Here is a 27391-nt window from a genome sequence, read left to right as displayed (position 1 = left end):
GAGAAACATCACCCCCATCCATCACCTCTCTTGCAGGCCTGTAGACTCCAAACCACCCCCAGTCTCCAGCCTGTCCTAACAGGCTGGCATCTCCAGGAGGGGACGGCAGTCATTTTGGGTCACAGCTAGATCACCTAGCACAGTAGCTGGTACTAAGTCACATTTAAACATATTGAGTGATAACATATTATAAGAAAGAAAATTTTTGATCAAATTTTCCATGGTTCCCTTTCATGTGAGGAAAATCCAACATTCTCTTCCTCTTTAACTTTTCTCTCTCCTTGCCTCCCTGACTTTTTGTTTCTCTCTTAATTCAAGGGTCTCCTGGTGATCTTCTTGTTTCTGGGATTATTTATCATCAATGTTAACGCTACAGGAAAAAAAAGTAAGGTTCTTTTCTATCGTTACTTTTGCATATTTTTAACACATGGTCTCTGCTAATAAGATTCTTCATTAAGAATCAAGATTCAGGGTACAGATGAAAATTATCAGGAAATAATTCCCCAAATACATAATCTAAAAAGGCTGGCTCACAAAAAGAAGTATGCCTTCCAGAATTATATCATTTCTAAAGGAGTTTAGAAATTCCTCGCCTACCATCAGAACTCCAAAGTGTGTGAGGTGGTTACACAGGCAGACCGTCTCACTTGCATCTGAATTTCTTTGTGCAACACATCCTGATGTGTTCCAAAATCCAGAACCTTCTGTAGGAGGAAGTCAACAAACAGTGTGAAAATAACAGCAGGTCAGTTCCTTCTCTGTAACGGATGATAACTTCTTTAGGGAAATATGCCTCAGGCTTTTCTGCCTTACAGTTTATCAGTAAAACCGATTCTGTTTTTAAAGCTGCCAATACTTAGATTCCTGGCATCATAGAATGTTAGGGCTGGGGGACAGCTAGAGATTATGCAGAGAGTGGTTTTCAACTGTGTTCCACTGAAGTGCTGCCTCTGTAAAAGTTTGATTCAAGTTTAATTTTTAATATATTTTAAAATCAACTTCCATAAAAAGAAAATCCTTTTTCAAATACGTTACATACTAATGAAGTCTCTGGAGATCAACACATTTTTTTCCTTGGGTCAGCCTATGTTTTTGTGAAGACATGAGGACAAAGATGACCAGCTTTCTTGGAACGTGCTATTATGTACACAGCAGCCCTGCACATATACTATGTATAAGTGGCCACTTATAAATGCCTTTAACACATCTTGTCTGACTTTTAGGGTACGACATGGCATATGAGCAACTCGTATTTTAAGACTTCAAGGTGGTATCATTTTTAACTATGTCTCCAGTAAATGAGGATCTTCTCAAAACTGGGCAACTAAAAACTAAGCAACAACAACAAATTTTCCAGCTATGATCAGAAGTATCAGAAAAGGGGGGTTTGAGACACTTCAGACTACATTTCTACCAAGAAGCAGCCTGCACAGCAGCTGCCCTGATTACTGGTTCCCCAATAATCCCACTGGGGAACCCCGAGGGAAAGAGCCCCGTAGGGGGCAGAGGTGGGAGGGTTCATCACATGTCCTTCCCTTCAGAGATCTTCACACCTTCCAGCTCCTGATTTATCCCTTAATTTTGCCTTTCTCTCTTGATGATCAAACGTCATTTTGGAGGCAGAACTTCCTTTCAGGTAATATATATCCATTATAACCATTCCTATCTTTACAGTCCCTTAGCACACTTTCACCCATAATCTGAGGTCTGGAAGCTGGATTTTAAATTTTTATGTCTCACGCATGTCAAATAATCTGTTCAGAAGTGCCCTAGAAGAATGAGAGCAAGTGTATATCGACATTCACCCAAAAGTGGCAATAAAAAGGCATATTGTGTTTTATAAATAACTGAAATCAAAGAGTTGTTTGGTTAAGAAAAGTCAAGTCTGCCTACTTCTTCTTGAAATGAATAAAAAGTTACAGAAATTAAAATCCACTTTCCAAGCCACCTAAACTAAATTTTGCAGCTCAGTTGCCATCACACTTACACTGTGACTCACTCTGGTTCGGGCTGGAATTAAAGGAAATGGGGGTGTCTAACAATGTTTAAAATTCAGTTGTTATTAAGGCGGCCAATATTTTAAAACTTACCGTTATTGTTCAGATCCCAGAAGGCACAGATGGGATGAGGCACGGCCTATATTAACATAAGAATAAACATGTGAAATTGTGTTTAAAATAAATGAAAAATCATACGATTTGAATATGAGGAAAGAGTAAAAATGTTAAGGGTTTCACAAAGATCAGCATTAGTCATGCCAATATGACCTAAGAATGGCAGGCAGTTTATGGGGATCTCTCACAAAGACTTTAAGTGGAAATCCACTATGACCTGATGAGGATCATGGTATCCATTTCTCTGCATCATGTGCAATTCTCAGCATTCAGCAAAGCTCTTTACACTATAATTTCACTTCATCTTCAAAATTCTCCTGTATGCCTAGGTATATGCCCAAAAGAATTGAAAGCAGGGACTCAGATATTGCACCCCATGTTCAAAGCAGCATTATTCACAGTACCCAAAGTATGGAAGCAAACCAGAGTCCATCAATGGACGGATGGATAAACAAAATGTGGTGTGTGTATGCGTGTGTGTGTATATATGCACACACACACACATACATACATACACAGTGGAATATTATCCAGACTTAAAAAGCAAGGAGATTCTGACACATGTTATAATATGGATCAACCTTGAAAATATTATGGTAAGTGAAATAAGCCAGTCATAAAAGGACAAATACCACATGGTTCCACTTAGATTGGGTACCTAGAGTAGTTATAGAGATAAAGTCATAGAGACAGTAGTCATAGAAATAAAGAGGAGAATGGTAGTTGCCAGGGGCTGGGGGAGGGCGAACGGGGAACCGTTGTGTAATGGGGACACAGTTTCAGGTGGGATAGTTTTGGAGACAGATGGCGGTGATGGCTACAGAACAATGTGAATGTACTTAATGCCACAGAACTGTACACTTAGAAATGGTTAAAACAGTAAATTTTATGTTATGTATATTTGACCATAATAAAAAGAATTCTTTATGGATGAAGGCGCTGAAACCCAGGAGGGCAAAGGGTAGAAGAAGGAGGTTTCAGAGGGCTCTGTGACTAAGCAGGGCTGGTCCTTAGATGACTTACTCTCCAAGCCCTCGCCCTTATCAGCCAGCTCACCTCCTGTCTCCTTCCTGCCTGCCTCCTAGATGGTAGAATCAGGACTGAGACTCTCCATCAAAAAGGGAACAACCTGTGCCTGGGCCGTCTGGGACAGTAAGAACCCCCATATAATTTTATCAAATAAACCGATATCAGCGAGGGTAATGAAGCAATAAAAAAAAGCAACATTTGCCAAGATTTTAGACACCCGCTAACCTCTCAAAAAACATCACCACTTCCCTGTTTCCCCTCAGCTTTCTCAGCTGCTGTAATCGTTGACTTACAAAAAACAACCAAAATCCTTAATGGCAGGACTGTGCAACCACCTGCATCACATTTATCTGAAGTAATATATGTCGTGTCTTAAAGATGGTGGCCCTTACTTCACTCCCATTCTCCCTCCAATTACTGAATTTTAGACACGACTACCCTCCCCCCCACATTAAGACCACCTGACTAGCTGTTTCCTTGTAGGAAAACTGTCCCCTTCAAAACAAGTGCCAGTTATTTCTTATCATGTAGACAACGCGGCCCCATGATTCTCTGAAATTGTCTGTCTCCGTTCCATTGCTATTTGCAGCATTTTCTTACCTGGTTTCTTGCATGTTTGATTTTAATTCGAACAGGATCCTTCAGATCCTGGATAGTGATGTTTCCAATACTGCATGCCATCACATAACTCACCAAGGTGCCTTTCTTGGTTTCTACATCCTTTGAAAGAAAAAAAAAAATTGTTATTAGTCAGAAGTACACATATTAATTTTCTTTTGCTGCTCCAAAATAAGCAAACTGTCAGCACTTTTTAGACTTAGGATCTTCAGTTATAAAACATCCTGTTTATAAGATCGAATGGCTGGCTTTCCTGAAAGAGCTTTGCTATTTCCCTTATTTATAATAAATACATCGAGGGAACATTACGAGCCAATGTTGTAAGGCGATGTTCATAAAACTTCATTCTTGATTGCCGTGACTGATGCCAGCAAGTCCACATCTGAAACAATGCTAACCCATAAATAATGTAAACTCGTAAAAAGCTGTGTAACAATTCGATCATTTCCCTACCCTCGAAAAGAGATGAAGCTGTCTGCCTTTAGAGAATTATGAAGGAAATGTGGTGTGAAAAATAAAAAACAATCCATCTTTCACATCCATGCCCACACCCTGACGTGTTTACTAACTTATACCTAAATGTAATTCTACTGCATTAACGTCCCATCCAGAGTTTCTATCTTCTTTGATTGTATACTTGCCACCGTCTGTAGCTTCCACTTCAGAGATAAGGTTGTCAGGAAATCCAATTAGTGAATCTGTGCGACAACACGACTGGGGCCAACAGACTCTCTCTCCTGCAAGATCATCTCTACTTTCTTCTTCCTCTTGTGTTTTTCTTGTCAAATCTTTCTCTATCTCAGCTTACAAGTCAGTTGTTTTGGAATAACTGCAGAGTTTCTTAAATGCCAAATAAAACTCAGCATCCAAAATACAACTTTTTATTACTCTTGTGTGGTCACTCTCAATAATGTCAGCTATAGCTTGGTGATACCCAGCCTTTTCTTAAAAAATTACTCATATCTTGTTCACTCTGTTAAGGGAGGACCATAGAACCCTTAAAATGTTTTCACTCTGCTATAAATTTACTTTAAAAAAAAAGTTTCCTAATAATAACATTGGTTGGGAGATGCCAAAGGCAAAGGAAAAGATGATGTGGAGAAGACTCAAAATGAAATAATGACACATTCTTGGACCTCTAAGAGCTGTCCCAGACCCTTTCCACTGGGCTCAACCTCTCCTCTGAATGGACTCCCCCACCACCATTCACATTTTGTGACTCTTACCACATTTTTCTATTGTTTTTAAAGGTGACATTGCTGTCAGTCTGAAAGAATTTTAACAAATGCAGTTTTATATGTTCATAGCTATTAAATCCCTCAGAGTAATTACACGTAATTACCCTCTTAATTGACTCCAAATTTTTAGATAGCTTGTTCGTAAAACATTTGCCAATAAAATTGTAAAATTCTGGAGTTACTGTAAATGATTCCATGGTGTTCTTTTTACTTACCTGTAGCCTACTCTGCCATTCCCCCACACATGATGGACAGGGCAGACGGATGAGAAACAGTTCTACTGGTCTTGAGACCTCCTATTTTCTCTCACAGGTCGCCTTATCTGACACACAATGGTATCTTCAATTTAATAGATAACTCTTATTTTTAAAAAGGTCTCAGTGAAACTGCTCTAGATTGGGTCGTACTTTCAAAGGCAACCAGAGGTCACCAGTGTTTGCTAGCAGTGGACTTTCTAGTATCTAGAAATGATGCCAATAAAAATGATCATATGTGCTGAGCACAATGTCACCCTACTCCAGGGACATGGAAGGCCAAGGGCCATTTGAAATGCTAATGGGAAAATTGATTAAAGCCAAGAATGCTGCTCATTATGTAAACAGTGTTTCCTGCTGAAAAAAAAATAAAGCATCTTTTCTTTGGCACACAATTCCTTTAACTCTGAAGGCCTAAATTGCTGGAGACATAAAATATTTAACAAAAGGAATAATAAATAATAACGTCTTCTCAAATTCCATTTCTAGTCATGTCATGCAAGTTAACCTAATATTTGATTCATTTTAAAAACTTAAACGTTCCCTGCCAGTAAGCAGGTTATCTGAAAAAATATTTCAAATATAATATTTAAACAATTATGTTAAAATTTTTCATTTTTAAATACAGTAGGTTAATTTTTCTGTATCTCTTGATATATTTTCAAGGAATCTGAACTTTTATTTTTCCCTTTGAGCAAAGAAACTCAATTTGCAATGGAAAAATAACAATTTCATGAACACTTACCTGGAAAAGTCCAGTTTTATTGAAGAAAGTAAATTGTGCTCTTTTAACTAACACAGAATCTTCTTGACTTAAATGCTCAAGTAAGTTTGGAGGCAAAATTACAGAAGCCAATGGATCCATTTGTTCACTCTCAAAATCCATCTGTCACACACAGAGATATATTTATTGGTCGAGTAATCACAATTACATCTCAATAATAACTTTACTCCGTATGCTGAGTAAGGCAGAAGAACACCACAAGTGTCAACTTAGCTGGGACCGGGGCTTCCCTTTACCTCTAATGCAGTCACTGCCCTCCTGGGTGAGTCCCCAACAAAGGCTTGGACCTCATTCAAGTTTAGTTTTGCATGTGTGGCAAAAGAGGAAAAGCACTGATTTTAACTAAAGCAAATTGAGAAATCTACAAACCAGTTAAAATGTTCAAGTATAAGAATTAGATTTACCCTTAACAGATTTTGAGGTTTTCTCAGAACACTTAGTGAAAAATAACTATAACAACAATAAAAAGGTTGGAGTTAATTTGTCTCACTGCTGAAAATGAATATCTCTGCACAGAGGAAACAGCTGAAGTTTTATGAACGCTCTTGGCTATCATTTTTCCTGAACCCACAGATCAGGCCAAAGAGCATTTTCCTGCAAATGGACTTGGAATGAGACCGAGGCTGCCCGAGTTTTCACCCTTAAAATGCGAAGCAGAATTATCCAAAAGAGCCCCTAGTCTAAAGCAGAAAAAATTCTTCCATATACAGCTTTTTAAATATTTTATCTTGGTTTATCTCCACAGTTAAGAAGTATTACCGCAGGTGTGTTCTCCTGTGTCAAAAACAATGTTTCAATCATTTCATTTGCCCACACGGCTAACACCGCCTAACACACAGTAGGAACTTGAAAACTATTTGCTGAGGTGTCACATGAACAGGCCAGAGAGGCTCTCCATTAATCTGGCCCCAGATTTCTTGCCCAGCCTCGTCATCCTTGCCGTTCCCAGTCTTCTACGTCACTGGTTCTCAAAGCATGGTCCTCAGACCAGCAGTATCAGCAATACCTGGGAACCTGTTAAAAATGCAAATTTTGAGGCTCTACCCAGGACCTACTAAATTAGAATCTCTGGTGATGGGACACAGTAATGTGTTTTGACAGCTCCTCCAGGTGAGTGTGATGCACAGTTTGAGAACCACTGGCAAAGAGTATACACCATGCTTCTTCCCACTCTGGCCCATAATAAAGCTCCTTCTTCTTACCAAACTGATCCCCACCCCTACTCTCAAAAGGGCGGCCCCTACTCATGCCTGAATACTTAGTTCCACTATCGCCTCTTGTGGAAGGTAAGTTGAGCCACCCATCACCCAGGTTCTGAAAGTGCACCTCCTCTACGCAGCCACATGCCTTCCGGTTACTGCTACTGCAGCCTTAGCCGACGTTCAGACCCGCCTGCCACCCCTCAGACCAAGACCTCCTTGAAGCAGCAACTGGTAAGCGATCAGAAAGTTTTTATTTGTCTAGTTAATTACAGTTGAAGAAACCACTGGCTCATTACCTGGAAATACGATTCATTATTGCTTGGAAGCCCGATGCTAAAATTAGAAATTTCATTGGTGTCTGGGGACAAGGATGATACTCCAAGAGCCAGATTCCGGGTTGTGATGTTCACATGGGAAGTGCTATTTAGGTCTATCTTGAAGGCCAATTCGTCAATTGTTTTTAAAGCTCTAAAGAAATGACAAGTAACACCACTGTTAAGTAACACGCTTTAGGCACTGTAGATATCTAATTGGCTGCAGGGCAAAATACAAACCAAATAAAATTGTCTTTAAATTTTCTGATCTTAACATGAAGACCCACAAAATTACTCCAAACTACAAAAATATCAGTTAAAACATAGAATCACAGCGATGAATACACCCTCAAGAGAAATATATGTTTTCCTTAAAAGGAAAATTAACAATTAAACATCCTAAACAAATACTCTATTTTTCACCTATCTTAGCCTTTTCTTTCTCATATGAAAAATAGCCTTCCTACTTCATAACTGAGTGAGAATCAAATAAAATAATGTGACAAAAGTATTTTATGCACTGCAAGACACTGTAAAAAAATTTTTATAATTATCATATAGTTAAGTTAGAGAACACATATTAACAAATATAAAGTTTTCCTTGAAGAAATTTGGTGGAAAGGAAGGAAACAGAAAGAAAAAATTAAATATCCAAATATTAACACATTAAATGAGATAACTGGATACAACCTCAATTGTGTGTAAATAGGTACACTTCACCCTGCCCCAGGCATTTCATTCCAGAAGTATAACAATCACACAGCTGTGACAGTACTGTGTCACGGTCAACAGGATAGTGACTTATAGAGAGCGAGCTACGCCTAAAAGATGTGACTTAAACGTCTGCTAAGTGTTTCCTTTGCAGGCAAAAAGAAGTGTCATAAATTAATATATATAATAGCTTATCTTTTGAATTAACCCCAGTTAACATTTTTAGATGAAAAAATGAAATACTGATTATGTTTTTCTGGGACTATTTATATATCTAGTCAGATGGACAATCTTAATCAATTTGTAAATTCTATTTCTCAAAAAAATAGAGAACTTTGAAGTTCACTTTGTGAATGATCTTGGGAAATATCAATGGATCTTCTAGAGATTTAAATTATGAAAGCTGGGCACCAAGCATTCAGATATGTGATAAATTATATAATAACACATGAATCCAATCAATTTTACTCTCTAGAAGAAAAAAAAAATACTTACTCCGAAGAAGACTCAAGCAAGTCACTATCTGAACTGGTTAAGATATTAGAAAATATATTCATTAAAGTTGAGCCAAGTGTTATATCAATGTTTTCTTCTTTATTCACAATCCTCTTGACCTGTTCCACAATGCTGGTAATATTGGCTGAGTTTAAGGTCTGCCCATCACCAGTTAAATTTAAAATCTGATTGGCAACTTCATTTGCTTCCCCTAAAAAAAGGCAGAAGAAACAACATACAAAGTTTTACCTATGTATTTTGAGCATTTCTAGGAATCTAAAACATAGTGTGATATTTCACTCCACGGTTGAAACAGCAAATTGGGTTTCCTGTGTGTACCCCCTTACCACAATCTTCACAGGGCAATAATATTTCTTTACCCACAGAGACTAACTTCTCTTTAGTAAGATATAAATTGTGCAACTAGGTAAATAACGTGGAGGGACCAATATTCACATATTGGTCCAAGAGAAATGCCCCCAGGACCGGCCCCGTGGCTTAGCAGTTAAGTGCGTGCGCTTCGCTACTGGCGGCCCGGGTTCGGGTCCCGGGCGCGCACGGACGCACAGCTTCTCCGGCCATGCTGAGGCCACATCCCACATACAGCAACTAGAAGGATGTGCAGCTATGACATACAACTATCTACTGGGGCTTTGGGGGAAAAATAAATAAATAAAATTATAAAAAAAAAAAAAAAGAAAAAAAAGAAATGCCCCCAGAATCACTGAATAAGCGTATATTTGCTGCTTAAAAATAATACAAAACTACAAAACACTGATACAAATATAAATTTATATATTATTTTTGTCTTCTCTGAAATCTTCTTACTCTTTTTAATTTCCTTCAGAATGAATAGAACAGAAAAATAGAATGAGGAAAACCAGTATTTTCTACCTTACATGAAACAATCATTTGCCTAGCTTTTACTATTACAATAGTATCTTACAGCAGAAGGATATGTCTGAAAAGGAGGAAAACCATTAAGCACAAGGTCATTTCATTTTGTCTTTGAGAACTGAAGAAAAACTGCTCACTTACTTGAACAATTGGAGAGATCAGGAGGCCCCCAGTAGGCTGAAGATGTGTTGGCAGGGTCACGATGACTATGAAGCAAACAAAGATATTTCAAATATTTGGCATAAATGACATTACAACTGACAAAATCAGTTAATGATAAGTTTTAGAATTTGCCTTGTTATCTAGGTAAGTTTCATTTGACAATAAAACTGTAAGACATTGAAATAAAACTCCTATTAAAAAATTCTTATCAGAAAAAAATCAGGTGCGTGCATCACAGAAACCAAATACTAGCAAGAGCCTGTATCCTAACTAGGATACATCAGGTTACTAAGGTTAAAAGTGTATTTGGTAACATGGGTCAAGTACTGCTCTAAGAACTTTCTAGATAAAATCTGATTTTGATTTCACATAACTCTGTAAAGCAGATTATAATCCACATTTTATAGATAAAGACATAGAGTTAGATAAGTCAAGGAATTTCCCAAGGTCTCGCAGCCAGGAAGAGATAGAGCCACATTTCAACTTAAGTCAGTAAGTCTCTAAAATCCCCTTCTTTCCTCCCTACCATGTACCAAACACAGCGGGAGATACAAAACTTCTACTTGGGCAGTTCCCGTTTCTGAATTCCCTGCAAGAAAACTAATTGGGGGTGGGGCGGAGGGTGCAGAACCGGATTTGACTTGCTATTCCGTGAATCCTCTGCAATCGACCTGTCTCTGAGGCTTCTGAGGTCAAAGCATTTAGGGAAAATCTATGCTCTGATAGCCTCCGACTGCCTTAACCTGGATCCTGTCTTGACTCTCTCTTTCCACCTCTTCCCCCTCCAACAATAAGCACTCCACATCATTCAGAAGTCTTAGAATTTCAGAAGCCTGTTCCAAGGCTGTGACCTGGCTCCATTCACCCAATTACAAGGCACTTTGATTGCTCGAGAGCTGCACTCTGGTTTCCAAATTTCTCCATCTCTCTTTGGAGAAGGCTAAATGAGCATGTTGCTTAGAGTAAAAAGGCTTCCCTTGACAACCTACCTGCCTCTTCTTTACCCGCCCCGGAGTGTATGATTTAGGCACACACAGAGATTCCTGCCCTTCTTTCCAATCCATATACAACACACGGGAACTACTCTGCAACAGGTGTAACCCTGGGAAGGTGCATAATGCAGAGCTTTGCTGGCAAGAGTCAATGAAAGCGTTACCATATCCGTGAGGCATAAAAGCCCTGCTTCCCTAGACAGGGAAGCTTGTGTTCCGAAGGGTAGATGGCCGACCACTGATAGCCTTTGGGGTCCTCATCGGCAGGACATACACCTATGTGAAAATGAGAACCAACATGAGAAATATATATCTATTTTTTGGAAATGAGAGGTGCAAGATGAGAGCAAAATGACAATGCTGATAATTCTGTATTTATTTCATGTACTACTAAAATACTAGTTATTTATGTTCAGAATTTGTAAAAATTTAGAAATTTTGAAAAATAAATATCTGATACACTTCAGGTGCAAAAATCATTACATCTTACAAAACCATCAAATAAAAACACACACATGCGAGTATAAACATGAAACACATTATCATTCTAATGTAAATCATAGCAGATAAAATTAGTAAAAGAAAGGTTTATTCAAAATATAAACATTATATAAAAGGAAAACAGTCCTGAAAAATTCAAAATGTAATTTGATCTTTTTTCAAAGGGGAAAGCCAATAAAATGATGCATCAATAGTGTCGTCATTGAGTTGTGAGCATGTTTTATGGAAAATTTTCCAGCTGCTCTGAAAGCATCTCTTGCCTGGAAGTTTGCTGGGAGAAAGGCAGGAAGACACCTGTGGGCTAGCACCACACATCTCACACATACGCCTCCATCCTCAAATCATCCCACCTGTTGTTTCAACACTCTCTGGGCAAGTGTCATGACACACATGACTCAGATTGCACATTTGTTAAAATATCAAAAGAAAAGCAATATATCAACACTAACAACAAAATCTTGTATTTCAGTACTGAAAAATAGCAAGTTATACCAGACTACTTGGAACCAGTATTGTAGACACCAATTGAACATTTAAATAACTTTCCTATTGACATTCTGAGCCTTAAAATGGTCAGGGTTTGGCCTTTTTTTTTTTTTTTTTTCAATTGATAGAAACTTTTCTTTACAGATCCACTTGTGGAAAAATAGTAAAGCATAGAATTTAAATTAAGTGGTACAAATTACATGTCAAGTATGCAGAGAGAGCTGTTCTGGGATTCCTCAGCCTCTGAGCACAGAGCGGGGCTGGTCCTCACAGGGCTCTTTAGTGTATAAACTACCACTCATCATGTTACTTCTTCGTGGAGACTCCTAACTACGAGAGGGTAGCATCTGTACTCTCCCATCCCCAAGAAGTCCTCTTTGTAATAAGCAAGCACTTTCCCACAGAGGCTCAGAAACTGTTGATGATGATAAGGATTTGCATTCTTCCACCTCTCTGAGGTCTCTATAATGGTGTCTGGTGACACATCAGAGATGGGTGGTTCCTTATAGAAGCAAAGATGCCTGCTTCTTGATTACAGCGTGATTCTGGCCTCAGCTGAAATCACCCTCTCAGAGGCTGAGGAATACCCGCTCCCCCACTTCAACCTCCTGCATGTTGTATAAGGAAAGGAGTCAAAGTTCTCTTTTCTTTTGATCTCTACCAACGTACCTAGTCACAATATAATTGTAATCGTATAATAACTTTAGAACAATAACTTTACTTTTTGTTGTCCATATTTTTGATCATTTACTTTTCTAAAATATTCCCATCAAGCCTTGTTCATCTATTTATTGAAGTATTTAAGTGCTGGGGAATGCGCTGGGTGCTGGAGGAGGTGGGAGGTGAGGGTGTTAAAGAAAAATAAGATGAGTTCTCAAGCCAGAGGAAATCCTGTTTAAAGAAAATATATATAAGAATACAAATCAGTCCAGTCAAATACTATGGTCTTCTGATGTGTACGGTGCTCTAAGTATCTGGATAGCATGAAGTGGACGCTCAAAGGCAGTGATGTGTATTTATACATGATGCTATCAGGAAAGGCTTCATAAAAGAGGTGACTTTGGGCTGTCCTTAAAACTATGCAGGTGATAAAGAGGTGGATGGCAAGAGTAGAGAAGAGCAGTGTGGGCAAAGACATAGAAAGGAGCATGTATGTTTGAGGAAGTGCTAACAGGACCACCTGTGGTTGGAGCTTAGGATGTGAATGGAGTCTAGATGAGAAATGAATCTAGGTCCTAAATGACTCCCAGATTTCTGGCCTACTCCTGCAAAGTCAGTGGTTTCATTAATGAAGACAGAGAACAGAAGAGAAGGGAATAATATTTTATAATAAGAAATTGCCTTTTGTAAGATTTACCTCATTAGAGTTCCCATATGCACATATACACCCTCTTTCTATCCTGAAACTTGAAGTCAGTTCTGGTTAAGATTTCCTGGCATTTTGCTCATATTCTTAGTATTTTCATAATATGTCCCTAAAATAGAGTATAAACTCTCATCTGCCTTTTTCATTCCCTTAGATTCATAGGTATTGAGTCAATATCTTTTATGCTAATCATGTCACCCATTTGTTACAATGTCACCAATGTGATGAATTTCATCCTCAGAAAAAAATAGCTTTAAATAAGCAAACAACATACATAGGAAGAATATTGCTGCTGTTGTTGTTTCCATTAAACTTGAATATACAGTCATATAAAATACATATTCTAAAAAAATTCAAGATACTTACCCAGCTGCCTTACACTCACTGTATACAGCCGCAAGCCCTCATCCAGTGACTCATTGTTTTTCAAGAGCTTCTCCTGAATATCTTTTCCTTCTAAAGTGGGATTGTTGGTTGCATTGTAAATTAGAAGGGCCCAAATCACCAACCTAGGAAAACATTTCAAATAGAATTGTTGTTGGGGTTGTTGACTGGTTGGTTGTTTTCTTGGTGGAAAAATAGAACATCTGGATATGGTGTTAAGATAGATGACCATAAAGTGTTGAGACTGAAGAAATGGGCCATGGCACCCATAGACATCTACTGCTGCATAAATTATGTTAAAAATATTTCAATATGAGTAGATTTTATAGGATATTCCATGTATAATTCTATCACATCATATCACATCACCTCATTTCTTTTGAGAAATATTTTAAGTAACATTTTATAGCATGAATGCAAGAAAGGGCCATACTTGTGGTTAATTCTACATTGTTTCTTCATAGCCAAACAGAGTTTGTTAGAAAAATTAATACTCAACTAATCTGACTAAACTGATCATTTGACTTTTGAAATTATTAAGAGTGTTATTGTTTACAAATATGTTACCATTTCTCCAGAATTGTGATAAATACTTTTCCATCGCCATGAAACATTTGCAAGTACTTTGTAGAATGAAAAGTTACAAAATAAGTGCTCAAAATATACTCAGTGATTGGCCAGCATATTGCCAAAGAGGTTTATAGACTGTCTGACTTGGAATGTCTTTAAAAAGATAATATCTCTTTAGGAAGCACAGATGTATCCTAAAGGCACCACCAAACTTTTGGCTCTACAATTTGAATATAATTTTCAGTTCAACTGTAATCACAGCTATAGTCAATAGAAGAAATCAAAGCTATCACTTCAACTTTGAAGTAAAATTAAAGGACATTATTTTGTCAGGTAGAGGAAAAAATTTTTCCCTTATATGTGAAAGCTCTGGGTTTGCAACAAAAACTTGCACCTTCATATTCTGAGGAGAAACAAATATGACATAAAGCATTATATTATCCATATCAGTTACACAGGCCAAAATCACAGCAGCAGCACTGTTTTTGAAATGGCATATTTTATTTATGAAATTCTGTGGGTATCAATAAAAATGAAACAGAGGATTAATATATTTATGGTGTTAAAAAAAAAAGAGAAAGAAGAAGTGAAATATTTGCTATTCAACGTTAGGTGGAATTAAAGAATAGCTCTATTTTTTTCCATAAATATCTGTGCTAATCTCAAGGATAAAGTACTGTACTGTTCTCATAATTCACTCTGAAAAGCTATTTATCTCTAAAATGATCTACTGCTTAATGTTGATATATAAGCCATATTTCAGGATGAGACAAACATAGATGTGAATATAATGGTGAACTGTGATACTGTAATACTTTTTAAAACAACCTATGAAAAAGTATCCCTTTGATTAAACTATTGTTGGAAGATAGGCTTTGCCACTCCAGTTACTGAGAACTCACAGCTGGGAATGTGATCTTTTACTTCTCCTGAATATTGGGAACATAATTAGCACAATGTATTGTGGATGACCCTGAATACCCAAATTCAGCAATTCAAGAATGACCATGTACCTTGACAGGTCTTATGTGTGTTGTTTTCCTCTCTCATCCTGAAAACTGAAACTATTTTATGGTTCTACAAAGTCAGGTTCCCTCTGTTGTCACCATCAATCATTCTTTATTAGAATAAACCAGTCTCTGTGGCTTTGGCTTCCTGTCTGTCTAGGTGACAGAGTATGATAGCATTATCTGAAGCTATGGTCCGTGTTCAGTGTTACGACCAAATTAAAAGGAAAAGTTTGGAAAAAAGTATTTTACACACTCATAAAAGTAGCAGATTGCGGTTTTGAGTAAAACTATGAGAGACTATAAAGGTTGGTTTTTGAGCATAAAAGCAATAGAGAGTAGCAAAAAGTGAGGGGGAAAGACTATAAGAATAAATTTTCAAACAACACCAGGAGTTCATACCAAAGAAAAACTAAATGTGTGGATTTTCCCACACACACTGTCTTAGTTCATTCTTTCTGTAATTTTCTGTGAAGTTACCCATTAGTTTGACAGACAGGAAACTGAGATGCCATTGAATTTAAATGTCTTTCAAGCACGAGTTTCTGAGGTGCTGACATACACTAATGATGGCTGATTTTAGTACTGTCAGGTAGTAAAAGAATTCAGTAAATAAACTAACAAGGGCAATGCTGACTTTCCAAAAACATTCTACCATGGGTGATATCCCAAACTAGAAGTGTCCCAATTGCTAGACAAAGTGTCCAGCAAAGGCATCCAGATTGCTGGTGGATCCATTATTCAAAGCTCAATATAATCTAGCAGTAAGGGTTGGAGAAGAAATTATTTGGCTAAATAGAGGAGAAAAGTCCCATCCCCATCAAGAATACAGTATTAAAATACGTTACTCTATTCTTCAGATCACAAAGGAAAAGGAACAATGTCAGAAAATAGAAACAACTTCCCGTAATCGGATGGCTCAATCTAGTCCAGTGAATATAAACAGAAATGGTAAGTTTCAAACATAACTTTAAAAACATGTATTTTTCTAATGTTGAACACAAAAGGAATAAAAGTAAGAAGAAAACTCTCTGGTCAACTCTTACATGAAATTTTATTTGTATCTTCTCCTAGTAAGAATATATGACTTGAAAAGAAGTATATTCCATCATTATGTTTATAAATTCAAAATATCGGGGCCGGCCTGGTGGCGCAAGCAGTTAAGTGCGCTCGCTCCGCTACTGGCGGCCCGGGTTCGGATCCCGGGCGCGCACCGATGCACCGCTTCTTAGGCCATGCTGAGGCCGTGTCCCACATACAGCAACTAGAAGGATGTGCGACTATGGCATACAACTATCTACTGGGGCTTTGGGGGAAAAAAAGGAGGAGAATTGGCAATAGATGTTAGCTCAGAGTCAGTGTTCCTCAGCAAAAAAAGAGGAGGATTAGCACGGATGTTAGCTCAGGGCTGATCTTCCTCACAAAAATAAATAAATAAATAAAATAAAATGGAGACTTTAGAAAATTAGCTGATGGCTTTGAACGCTGAAAATATTTTGGCACCTATTACCCATATTACTAGATGCTATGGTACATAAGTACCTTACTTAAAATAAAGCTGTAAATATCTTTTTAAATGTTTTCTTTGAAGGTCTTTTTGAAATTTCAGATAAGAGGTAATGGGTTTTCATAAATTAGAAATACTGAAAACAATACCTCATCCATTTTAAATAGACCTGACTATAATGTTTCTCTCCTATCTCATTATTTTCATTTCTCTACCGGATAGTCAAAACAGAGAGCAAGACGGGCCCGCGAGGTGGCGCAGTGGTTAAGTTCGTGCACTCCACTTCAGCAGTGCGGGGTTCGCAAGTTTGGATCCCAGGCATGGACCTACGCACTGCTTATCAAGCCATGCTGCGGCAGGTGTCCCACATATAAAGTAGAGGAAGATGGGCATGGATGTTAGCCCAGGGCCAATCTTCCTTAGCAAAAAGGGGGGGATTGGCAACAGATGTTAGCTCAGGGTTAATCTTCCTCACCTAAAAAAAAAAAAACCAAACAAAAAACAGAGAGCAAGAGAAAGGATGTTATAGTTTCTATAAGACTTGGTCAGCGTTACCTTTGATCAAGCATAAGGCTTCTCTTGACTTTAACCTTGTCCTCTCCCGTGCTCAGGTGAAAACTATAAATACAAACACATATTCATTATCAACCTCATCTGCTGCATCACCAAGAATTAAATTTGAGGAGGTGAAAGAAAGGCAGAATGGACATTGTAAGCCAGTATTTCCAAACGTGTGTTCTGAGGAGCTCGCTCTTTCCTGTGCCTGAGACCAAATGGCTCCACAGTCAAGTGAGCCCTGCAGCTGTATGCCTTGCTCTCTCTTTAAGATTCACAATGCATGCTAGGACACTAAAGAGTCTGAGAGGGTCTGATGTATAGAAACCTGCCTCAGTTTCCTTAGTAATGTCCTTCCTAACTAATCTGACCATTTGATCCCTCTTTCTGTGTTAGGTTATTACATCCCTTGGGTTCACAGAATATATGTTAAGGGTTCATGAAATATGCTTTAGAAAATTTATTTAAGTATAAAACTGTGAAAACAAGGTGCAGAGGAGGATATGTAGAAGATACTAATTGCTAGGGATTTAGTGGAGTATTTAAATAGAAGAATAGTGAATGATAATTTTGAAAAGCTAGGTTGCCATCAGACTGTAGATGTCTTATCTTGTAGAAAAATGGTCTCCAAACTGGGGTGCATGCAGCCCAAGGGGTGCTCTAGATGATCCACTGGGGCATGTGAGAAACAACTTCTATTTAAATTTAATTATCCTCTTGTAGTTTATGATACATTATAACTTGTATTGGTTAAGTAATACACACACACACACATATGTATACAATTTATTAAAATAACAAATATATTTTGGGAGTACATGCTAAATTTTAAAAAAATTGGTATCCACGATCAAAAATTTTTAAAACCACTGCTGCAGAATTGAAGCTTTTTGTGCAAAGAAATGACACAATATAGAGTTGTTTCAGAAAGATTATGAATACGGTACATGTGTGTATGTGTGTACTTGTGTGTCTGTGTGTAGGTATAACTAGAGAGAGATAGTATTATATAATACTAATACAACAGCATTAAATTAGACACTACTTTTTACTTCCCAAATAATTCATTCTGTCATTTACCTGATATTAACCACATAAACAGTGTAGTTCCAATTTTGGAAGGTTGAATTGAGCTGAAAAATACAATGGAAAAGGGTGAGTCTTGGTAATATATTTTCTTAGAAATCTGAATCAAGTTTCTCTCCTCCCAAAAGATAAGCTGTTATCGGAATAAGACCCTGGGAAAATCCTGGAGATCCAGAGGAGTGAAAGAAAGGTCAAGATAACAGGTACTGAATCATTGTATGTCAAGAACTTTGCAAATGTTATTTCTTTCGATCTCACAACAACTAATGAGATAGGTATTATCTTCCCCCGCCGTCTTATATATGAAGAAAGTGAGCTTCACACAGATGAAATAACTTGTCCAAGGTCCCCCTACTACGAAGCAACAGATCCCAGATTAGAACCCCAGTCTGTCTGTCTGGGAACACTATACTTTCCTCTCTAGCTCATATTATAACGGGCTTCCAAATTAGCCAGAATGCTGAGAACTTAGCTGTAAGAGGATACACAGGGAAGATTAGCACAGTGAACACCTTCCATATTCTTCATTCAACAGATACCGAGGTGCAATAACATGTTTTTCTAGTAATTATCATCTCAAAAGAATATTAGTAGTAAGAAAAACTATAAATTAACAATATAAACTTTTAAAAAAACAAACAAGAATAAGTTCAACATTATTGAGAACTGTGGTTATTTAACAGTCTTTATGGGTCTCAGCACCAGACTTTTTAATGAAGCAATGAAGTCCTCTCAATATAAATAAAACCTTCCGTGATGCACCGTCCAATAAAATCACAAAACAGGATTTCTTTATTAACACGAAATTCTCTTATTTATATATCACCTCCAAAGGGTTTTTTTAGGTCTTGCTTCATACACATATTTAGCCTTCCTTGGAAGTATTTCTAAAATTGAATGTAAACTCTAGGAAATGCTGGCAAAAAGGGTTACAGTATTTTTAAGTTGTAAAAGTAATAATATGAATCAGGGACACCATTTACATTTTCTCTGTTATCAAGGATCTGCTTTGTTATCTTGCATCTTAAACTAAAAACGTCCAGTAAAGTTTAGCTTCAGATGAAAATGATGCTATGTTGAAAAAATGCATGAAATAAATATAAATGTAAAATTATACTTGTCTAAAGCGCAGATGCTTCAGTGAATGCTGATTTTCAAGATTCATAACATTAAAAGTGGTTTATTTAAGGATGAAAATAAAGAATTTTATCTTTTTAAAACATTCTGAGTTAAAAAAAAAAAAAAAAAAAGAGCAATGCTGGAAAGAAAAGGAGATGCAAGAGTATACTGCTTCTGTAAAGCCTGCTCTCCATTTAGAAGTTTAACACATCATCTCGTCTTTGAATTAGTTACTAACCTTAATGTGTCATTCCAAAAAGTCAACCATAGCATTTTTCTTTGACTTCTATTTCACTTCTCCCCTCAATTTTCTAACAGTTGTTAATTACATACTATTATTTCCTGTGGTTAACTTGTTTTAAAGGGTTTTGCCTTTAAAAATTAGACTGTTGTCCTATCATTCTTCAAATATATATATAAAATATTGTCACCACTACCTCTCAGTGTATGGTTTAACTGTCTTTTGCTACCAAGGACACATTTATTAGACACCTGTCGCAGAAGAAAACCCATTTTTCTTACTTCAGAATTTTTTCCCCAAGTGACTTTATTCACAAAAGCTGTTTGAACTGTAATGGTATTACATATAAAAAGCAGTACGAAGTTCCACAGTATGCTGTAGATAAGAAATAGAATAATACAAAAAATAGAAAGCTGTGGAAAATGAAATTTTTGAGATTGTTATCAAGAAGAAAATGAAAAATCCATAGGTTGTGTTGGTAAGGAAAAGAAGAAAACAAAACGCTCAAGTTTTTTTTTTAATTGGAAATTACCAAAATTTTCATCAATTGTATACTGGTTTACTGATAATCTAAATATCAACAGAAGACTTGTTAGATAAATGACTACACAGCCACATCATGGAATACTATGCACTGTTTAAACAACAAAAAATATATAAGGAAGGTCTCTGTGTACAAATTTGCAAATCTAGCAACAACAAAAATAAGTACTGTGTAGAAGGGTGTGTAAAATGTGACTTTTAGTATAAAAAGGAGAAAAAATAAGAATTTATAGTCTTATTTTCTTTTATAAGCACAAATTCTGGAAAAACCCGAGAAAAACTAACAGCGATTTCTAAGCAGATGGGTTGGTCTCCGGGCAGCTGAGCTACAAGGATGAATGGAAGATGTTCATGATACATCTTTTTATACTTTTCCGTTTTTGAATCAAATACTCAAACAATTAAATTAAAAAATATATTTTTAAAAACAGTGCTGAAAATGTAAGGATTAATAGTAAATAAAGATATCTACCCAAAACACATTTCCATTTCTGTGGCACTTTTCTTATTTAAATATTAATAGTCTCTTAGGCTCAGTTTCTTGTTCTTGTTTCAAATGCACCTCTCTTTCTACACATAAGGGCAACACCTCACTTATATCCAGTCATGCGTTGCTAACGATGGGGATACATTCTGAGAAATGTGTTGTTAGGCAATTTCGTCATCGTGTGAACAGCACAGGGTGTACTTACACAAACCTAGATGGTAGAGCCTATCACACACGAAGGCTATATGGTACTAATCTTATGGGACCGCCGTCATACATGTGGTCCATCGTTGGCTGAAATGGCCTTATGTGGAGCATGACTGTATCTATTTACATGTTCATAATGAACAGCATCTATGTTTCAGTATGATGTGTCAATTCAGTTACCGAGACACTAGAGTCTTTTCCAGATTTCCAGAAGTTAAAGGTTTAAAATAAAAAAGAAATCTTACAAGTCCACTTACCCATTCTGCCACCTTGCTCTGTACTTTTACCTCCGGGTGATGAAGTACATTTTGAATCACTATGGAAATTCTATAGACGATTCCATCTGTCCATTGGAAATAGGATTAGTCCATTAATTACATTTTACAGTCATATAATTATCAATTTAAATTTACAATCACATACTTTCATACACTTTAAAAGAAACACCTTCTATGCTGATACAGAAAATTTCTGCACTATTTTGACTTGAAGCTCATTGACCTTTGCAACTTCTTAGACAGTTATCAACTAGTTTACTCTTATAGATAACTCATTGCTCTTAAATTATTAGCTGCACGTTTCTTTGTATTTTGTAATTCTATATATTTCTGATATCTACTGTCCATAAAGTAGTGATTTTTTCATGTACAATTTGATTTCCTGTAACAAGAATTATCCTTTTTTGTACAGTATAAAGAATGATAAAGAGTTTGGGATGTGAAAACTTGAGTGAGATGATGGGAAGGAGTTAACGTGAAAATGAACAGGCAGACACAGATGTACTGCCCTCGGCCCCGTTCTCCCTTTCCTCTCTCCCTCCCCAATAAAGCATTTACTTTCACTAAGTTATTGGGTTGGATTTCACCAGATTTTTCATCAAAATTCCATAAATGTAGTCATTTGTACCAAAGTAGAGGGAAAAAAGAAAGAATATTTGCCGATAGAATTTTAATTGTACTAACTTGCTTTAAAAAGAAAACCTAATGTCAGAACAAGGTTCTGCTTTTTTCTTTTGGGGGCAATCTTTAAAGCAGTCTGACCGATATAATGAAAATCAAACTCACCATCACCAGCCAGGGTTTGTTAAATCTCTCTAGATGTGTGTCATAGGGCACCTTACTAAAAGTAGTTAATAGAGAAAAAGACCCTTTTAAAATATGGTAGGTTACAAAAAGGAAAAAAAATTTTTTGAATCTCCATTATTGTCAGTCATCGTTCTTCGTGCTTAGAGTTCGGTAAGTCTTAAGTAAAATATGCATAGAAAACGTAGAAACCTATAATTAAAACAATGATGCGGAATAGATTTAATGAAGATTTTGGGGAGGCAGTAGAAAAAAGTACCAAAGTATGCCTCTGGGAACTCCCAAATCTATCAAAATATGCCAACTCCAGACCCACTACTAAGGCAATGTTTTTCCAGTGTAGGGGTTAGAATCTCGTGCTAAAAAAAATCACCACTTCTGGGTATAATAATATAAATACATGAAATTGGTACCAGCCCAAGGACAGTGAGTTTAATTTATGCAAACGGGGTTATTTCAGCTTCTAAAACCCTTTAGGCATTTTAATGATCTTAATTTTACATTCCTTTAAAAAATATTCTGAATAAAAAATATTTAGAGGAATATATTTAAAACACATGATAATTCAGAAAAAAAAACTTTTTACACTGTAGATCTCATCATATCAAATCATGGACATTCTGAATGATGGGGAGGAAATGCCAATTATAGGGGTCCAAGGTTTTGCATTTATTTCAGGATCCCAGGGATATTCTGTGAATATTCACTGATGCCAGTGGAGTAACTGAGAAGCTACCACTAGATGGAGACCTAAAGCATGCGTTTGTTATACGAGTAGTCTTTCTTTCTCAGGAAAATAATGCAAAATACTAAAAATTAGTATTTTTAATCAGTGACATTTCTGAAATTTTATGGAAGCATCCATACATTTAAAATATTTTTCCGTACATTTTAAACATTTCCTGCCTCACTTTCTTCCATTCACTGTTGTTCATAAATGAGAAAGACATCCAATAACAGAGAGCCTAAATCAATTTATAAATATAGTATTCTCTAGATTTATATTGCGTATAGCAAATAAAATATGTGAATAAATCAAACAACCGAGCATCTCGTGTTACAGATTCTCTCGTGCTATGGGTCACTGTCAAGTAGTCCCTCTGCAGAAGCCGTAGAATGACGTATTAGCATATTAGCCAAAAAACACTCAGCGGGATCTACTTGTTATAGTTATTTAAAATTTTTGAATAACGCAGTCAACAAGTAATCATGAGAAATGTCCAAGAGTGAACTGTTGAAGCAAAATAAAACATTCACTGAAGGGTTGGTGAGAAGGGTTTTGGATTGCAGCAAAATATTTGGCTTCAGCATTGCCACTGCAGAACATGCACGAGGAAGACACGCTGATGCAGGCTCTTCCATGTCAACCTAGCAGTCAAGTCCTCTCTCCTTTAGAGGTAACAACTCTCATACTGTCTCAACAGAAAAGCTATGCACAAATCTTCATACGTTCCAGAAACTTCAAAAGATGCATTATTGTCCTAATAATGGCATCCAGGCCAAAAGAATGCAGGATAGACATTACTTGGAAAAAAAAAGTATTTAAAAATACATCCTTTTTCCAATGAGATAATTCTTTTAGCCATGCAGAACTTCAAAGCAGAAATTATTGCTTGCCATTACAGACGTAGTATCAAAACAATATCTGTAGGTTTTTCTCCAATTAATCTTTCCTTTTTCATCTTCTTAACACTCTTTTCAGAGTTTCTTGCAAGAAATGACACTACTTTATCTACTCTATATTCAAGGGTTTAAATATAGCTTTGAAAAGGTAGATTTTGAAAGATATACTTGAAAGGATAGATGTTAAAATATAAACCAAATGTTATTTTAGATTCAAGATTATTTCTTTGAACTGGTGATGAGGCAATTATAATATGACAGTGGCATTTATAATATGACCGAAGTCCTGCTCATCTTACACACACAATTTCTTTAAGATACCTGGCATATAAGAATAGATTGATTGTTAGATCCATACAAATATCCTGAGAGTGAATTTTTTATTTGAGTAGCTAAATGTATGTGAGCAACTAGAAGCAGTTGTTAACAATTTGTCCTTGTAAGCTAGGTTTTCAGAACAATACTAAGGACTAACAGTTGGTTTCCTCCTTGGGTTGCCTGTGCTGACCTCACAAAAGTTTAATATTCAGTAGCACTAGAGTGATATTTCAAGCATGGAAGATATGATTTGGAATGGAAATAATAATGAGTCCAAGAGCTTTTCTTGGGAATGTAATGGAAGAGGCACAAAGGTTAGCTGTGGGAATACCTAGATCACTCATTATATCCTGAAATATCTGTTTGTGAAAAGTAGCTTAAAAGATAAGATTTTCTTAGCATCTAATCTGAGGTATCAGACAAAAGTCCTATTGAAAATAACAAAAATCACTTTACCCACAGAAGTAGGAACATTTTACAAAAGCCATGAAAACAAACTTTATTGATATATTGATGAAATATGTCTGATTGTCAATCTTAATCCCTCTTCTCTCACCACACCAGCATATCATGACTGATGAATTCAATACAACTCTTTGCCAGCCCAGAGTTTAAAGGACGGGATAAGGTAGATAACAGATTTGACCGTTGTGCCTATCTTTCTTACAGTGAACAAAATGGAATTCTCTAATATATCAGATCAGAAGGCTGAGAATGTTTACTATATCAGTTTCCCAAGGAAGAAGCAAAGTGTATCTGAAATTGTTGACAGTATGTGAATGATCTTAAATATTCAGGATATGACATTAAATCCCATTCATTCACAAGGTAAACAAGGAATTCTCTCTCCCATTATTTTAAGTTTGACCACACCATAGAAAAAAATCTTAATTAGACTATAGCCTGTCTCTAACACTTTGTTACTCTCCCTTTTTAAAAAGATAATGAAGGCTTTGGGTGCTGGGACGTGAGAAAGCAATAGGATATAGGGAGAATTCAATAACATTGTTTTCATTATATTTATTTTCACTTTTCACTTCTATTTTAAAACAAATAGTACTGGTTTCATTTTACAAGAGCGATATCAATTTTCTCCTATAAAATACAAACATGTAAGTAAAAAAGTGTCACTTTAAGAAAAAACTATTAAATAAATAGAATAGGTGGCTTAAGGATGTGGTAAAAATTGTTCAGATGGTACACAAATCTGAATACACAATTTTGAGAATATTTCTACTGCATGACGACTTTTGAATATTTTTAAATGCTAGGATTACATTTTTAAAAAGAATCATCTGAATTAGATTTTTTTTTTTCTTTAATGTGGTCAAGTCAAACCATGTTAACTGGTTCTAACATTTGCTTGCTTTGTTGAAACTCCAATGAAGGTTATGACGCAGAGAGAGAGGGGCTAAACAAGGCTTTCTTCAAGAATGTCAGAAACGACATGATTGAGTGAATACAGTTCCACTCCACCAAGGCAAGGACTCTGAAGCATGATATAAACGTTCTTGGGCTGTAGAGGATGTGCCAGTCCTGGAGGGAGAAGACCACAGAGGCTCTTTGTATGAACATACAAAGAGCGAAATACTTAGTTAGAATTATAATATTCCCATCTACTGGCTGCAGTCCATGTGAAATATGCACTGGAAACTTCAGCTGCTGTTGCTTTCTTGGGGGTTGCTGGAATTTTTGCTCCATCATAAATCTCCTTGGTGTAACTAGCAGAATAACCATAAACACTTCCCTGAATTGATGTCTTTATAACTCTAATGAAATTTATACCTACATTTCATGTAAAATATTCCATACTTCCAATTTAAATGTCCTTACAGAGGAAGTTGATGTAACCCTCAAAGCCAAAAGAAAAAATGAACTGTGTGGGTTTCTTTTCTCTGGGTTTTGGTCCCTGGTGATATATTACAGACGTCTTGGCCTCACAAGTTAAATGACTGGGGTTGAGAAAATTCCTTTGTTTCTAATACCTCATATTGGGTAATATTACTGTATTTGAGGCAATGGTGTGGTCACCTGATTGGAATTTCTCTTTTTCAGAAGAAACTGAAATCACTTAGTCTGAATGATCAAAAGACTAAGGTATGTGGTCCATACAGATAGCAGATTAAATAATAACTCAATTCACCTGGCATTTCTCCTGTTCATTTCTTGTCTTATATAACTGCTATATCTGCAAATTACAAATACTATGAACAGAAAAGTATATATGGAGCAAAAAGGCAAGAAGTATTAGCAGTTACTTGAAGTTTTGTCCATTAAAAATTGATTTATGATTTAGCTGATACACAATCACATTCTAACCATTATTCTTCAACAAATAAAAACAGAGAGCAAAGTATTACCATATAAATTGATTTAAATGTCGCAACTGAACATAAAGTTGGAATTAGAAAGAAATTAAATTCTAAAATTATTTAGTTTTTTGAAATTACAAAATCCTTTAAACACTAGTTTCGTGAAGAAAATAATCTGACAAAATACCATGAATAGTTTTTTTCTCAGATCTCTAGTATAATGCAAATTAATCCCTTTTAATTAAATGTCTTTCTCTTAAAGCTTCCTTTGAAAGAAATTTCAGCTAAAAGTGCAGAAAAGCGGTACTGGAAATGTACTCATTCCACTGGTCATTCGAATGAGGAACTCAAGGGAGTCAAGAGATATTTATTTATTTTACTCATCTTGCAAATGTACAAATGTACCAAACAATTCCAATAACAGAAATTTTGTTGGAACATGAGGTATTCCACCATTAAAATACAATTTTTTATCACATCAGACATACTACAAATATAAAAGGTAATGATTTCTTACCATTGCTTTGTTTATCGATTCTATTAGTAACAGGCATGTTAGTGGTGACAGTGGGTGGTGTAGTACTAGGAGAGTTTACAGTAGCTGGTAATAAAGATGAGAAAGATATAATTTTGCGAGGAGCACATGACAGTTAATATGGATGAGCAATCTATAATTAATGCATGAAAATACATAGAGGAGAAATGGAAACCGTTTCTTGCCACTAAATATAAGACTCCAAGTTTATAATGCACAAAATGAAGCAATGCTTTCTATGGCACATTAAGAATCACTTCCCATTGGTGCCATATTGCACAAGAGTCTGGAGCTGGCAATAGGATCTGGAGAAAGAATATGGAGATTCTAGACCTAGCTCTGCCATGAACAGGCTGATGACCACACAGCGAATTACTAAACCTTTCTACAACTCAGTTTCCTAAGTTTGTAAAAAGAAAAGCTTCGAGAAGTCAGCCTGTACAGCACTTATCAGCTTGAAAATTATCTAATCGAAGTCAGTCTTCCTGATAATTTGAGACTAGAGAAATAAAATCTCAGAGGAAAAGGAATTCCTCCTTGAGAAGATAAATGTAAAGAAAAACAAAAGAGAATAAAATGTATAGACTAAATCAATCATATATAGATCCCAAGAACTTTACTAAACAATGATGGATAAAACCGATTTCATAAG

The 27391-nt window shown here is 36.3% G+C and overlaps 1 protein-coding gene across 4 annotated transcripts in view; it reads right to left on the bottom strand.

The window, feature by feature from the left end:
* The window catches only part of ADGRG6 (adhesion G protein-coupled receptor G6), a 132061-nt gene that overhangs the window by 28435 nt on the left and 76235 nt on the right, over window positions 1-27391 (bottom strand). For 3 of the 4 annotated variants that reach the window (XM_087425167.1, XM_014796516.2, XM_087425165.1), the window contains exons 6-18: window positions 26722-26805; window positions 21127-21212; window positions 18267-18319; window positions 17187-17249; window positions 13530-13672; window positions 10975-11086; window positions 9798-9862; window positions 8760-8970; window positions 7536-7707; window positions 5999-6139; window positions 3744-3863; window positions 2091-2136; window positions 598-704 (exon numbers count right to left, since the gene is read on the bottom strand). In XM_087425167.1, coding sequence (XP_087281293.1) covers window positions 598-704; window positions 2091-2136; window positions 3744-3863; window positions 5999-6139; window positions 7536-7707; window positions 8760-8970; window positions 9798-9862; window positions 10975-11086; window positions 13530-13672; window positions 17187-17249; window positions 18267-18319; window positions 21127-21212; window positions 26722-26805 — 1403 coding nt within the window. The remainder of the gene's footprint in view (window positions 1-597; window positions 705-2090; window positions 2137-3743; window positions 3864-5998; window positions 6140-7535; window positions 7708-8759; window positions 8971-9797; window positions 9863-10974; window positions 11087-13529; window positions 13673-17186; window positions 17250-18266; window positions 18320-21126; window positions 21213-26721; window positions 26806-27391) is intronic. The other variant, XM_087425166.1, reaches the window with a different exon arrangement.

Source organism: Ceratotherium simum, chromosome 38 (genome assembly GCF_057802395.1).
Source record: "Ceratotherium simum simum isolate JZ-2026a chromosome 38, ASM5780239v1, whole genome shotgun sequence".
Taxonomy (NCBI): Eukaryota; Metazoa; Chordata; class Mammalia; order Perissodactyla; family Rhinocerotidae; genus Ceratotherium; species Ceratotherium simum.
This window is presented reverse-complemented; position numbering and strand designations above follow the sequence as displayed.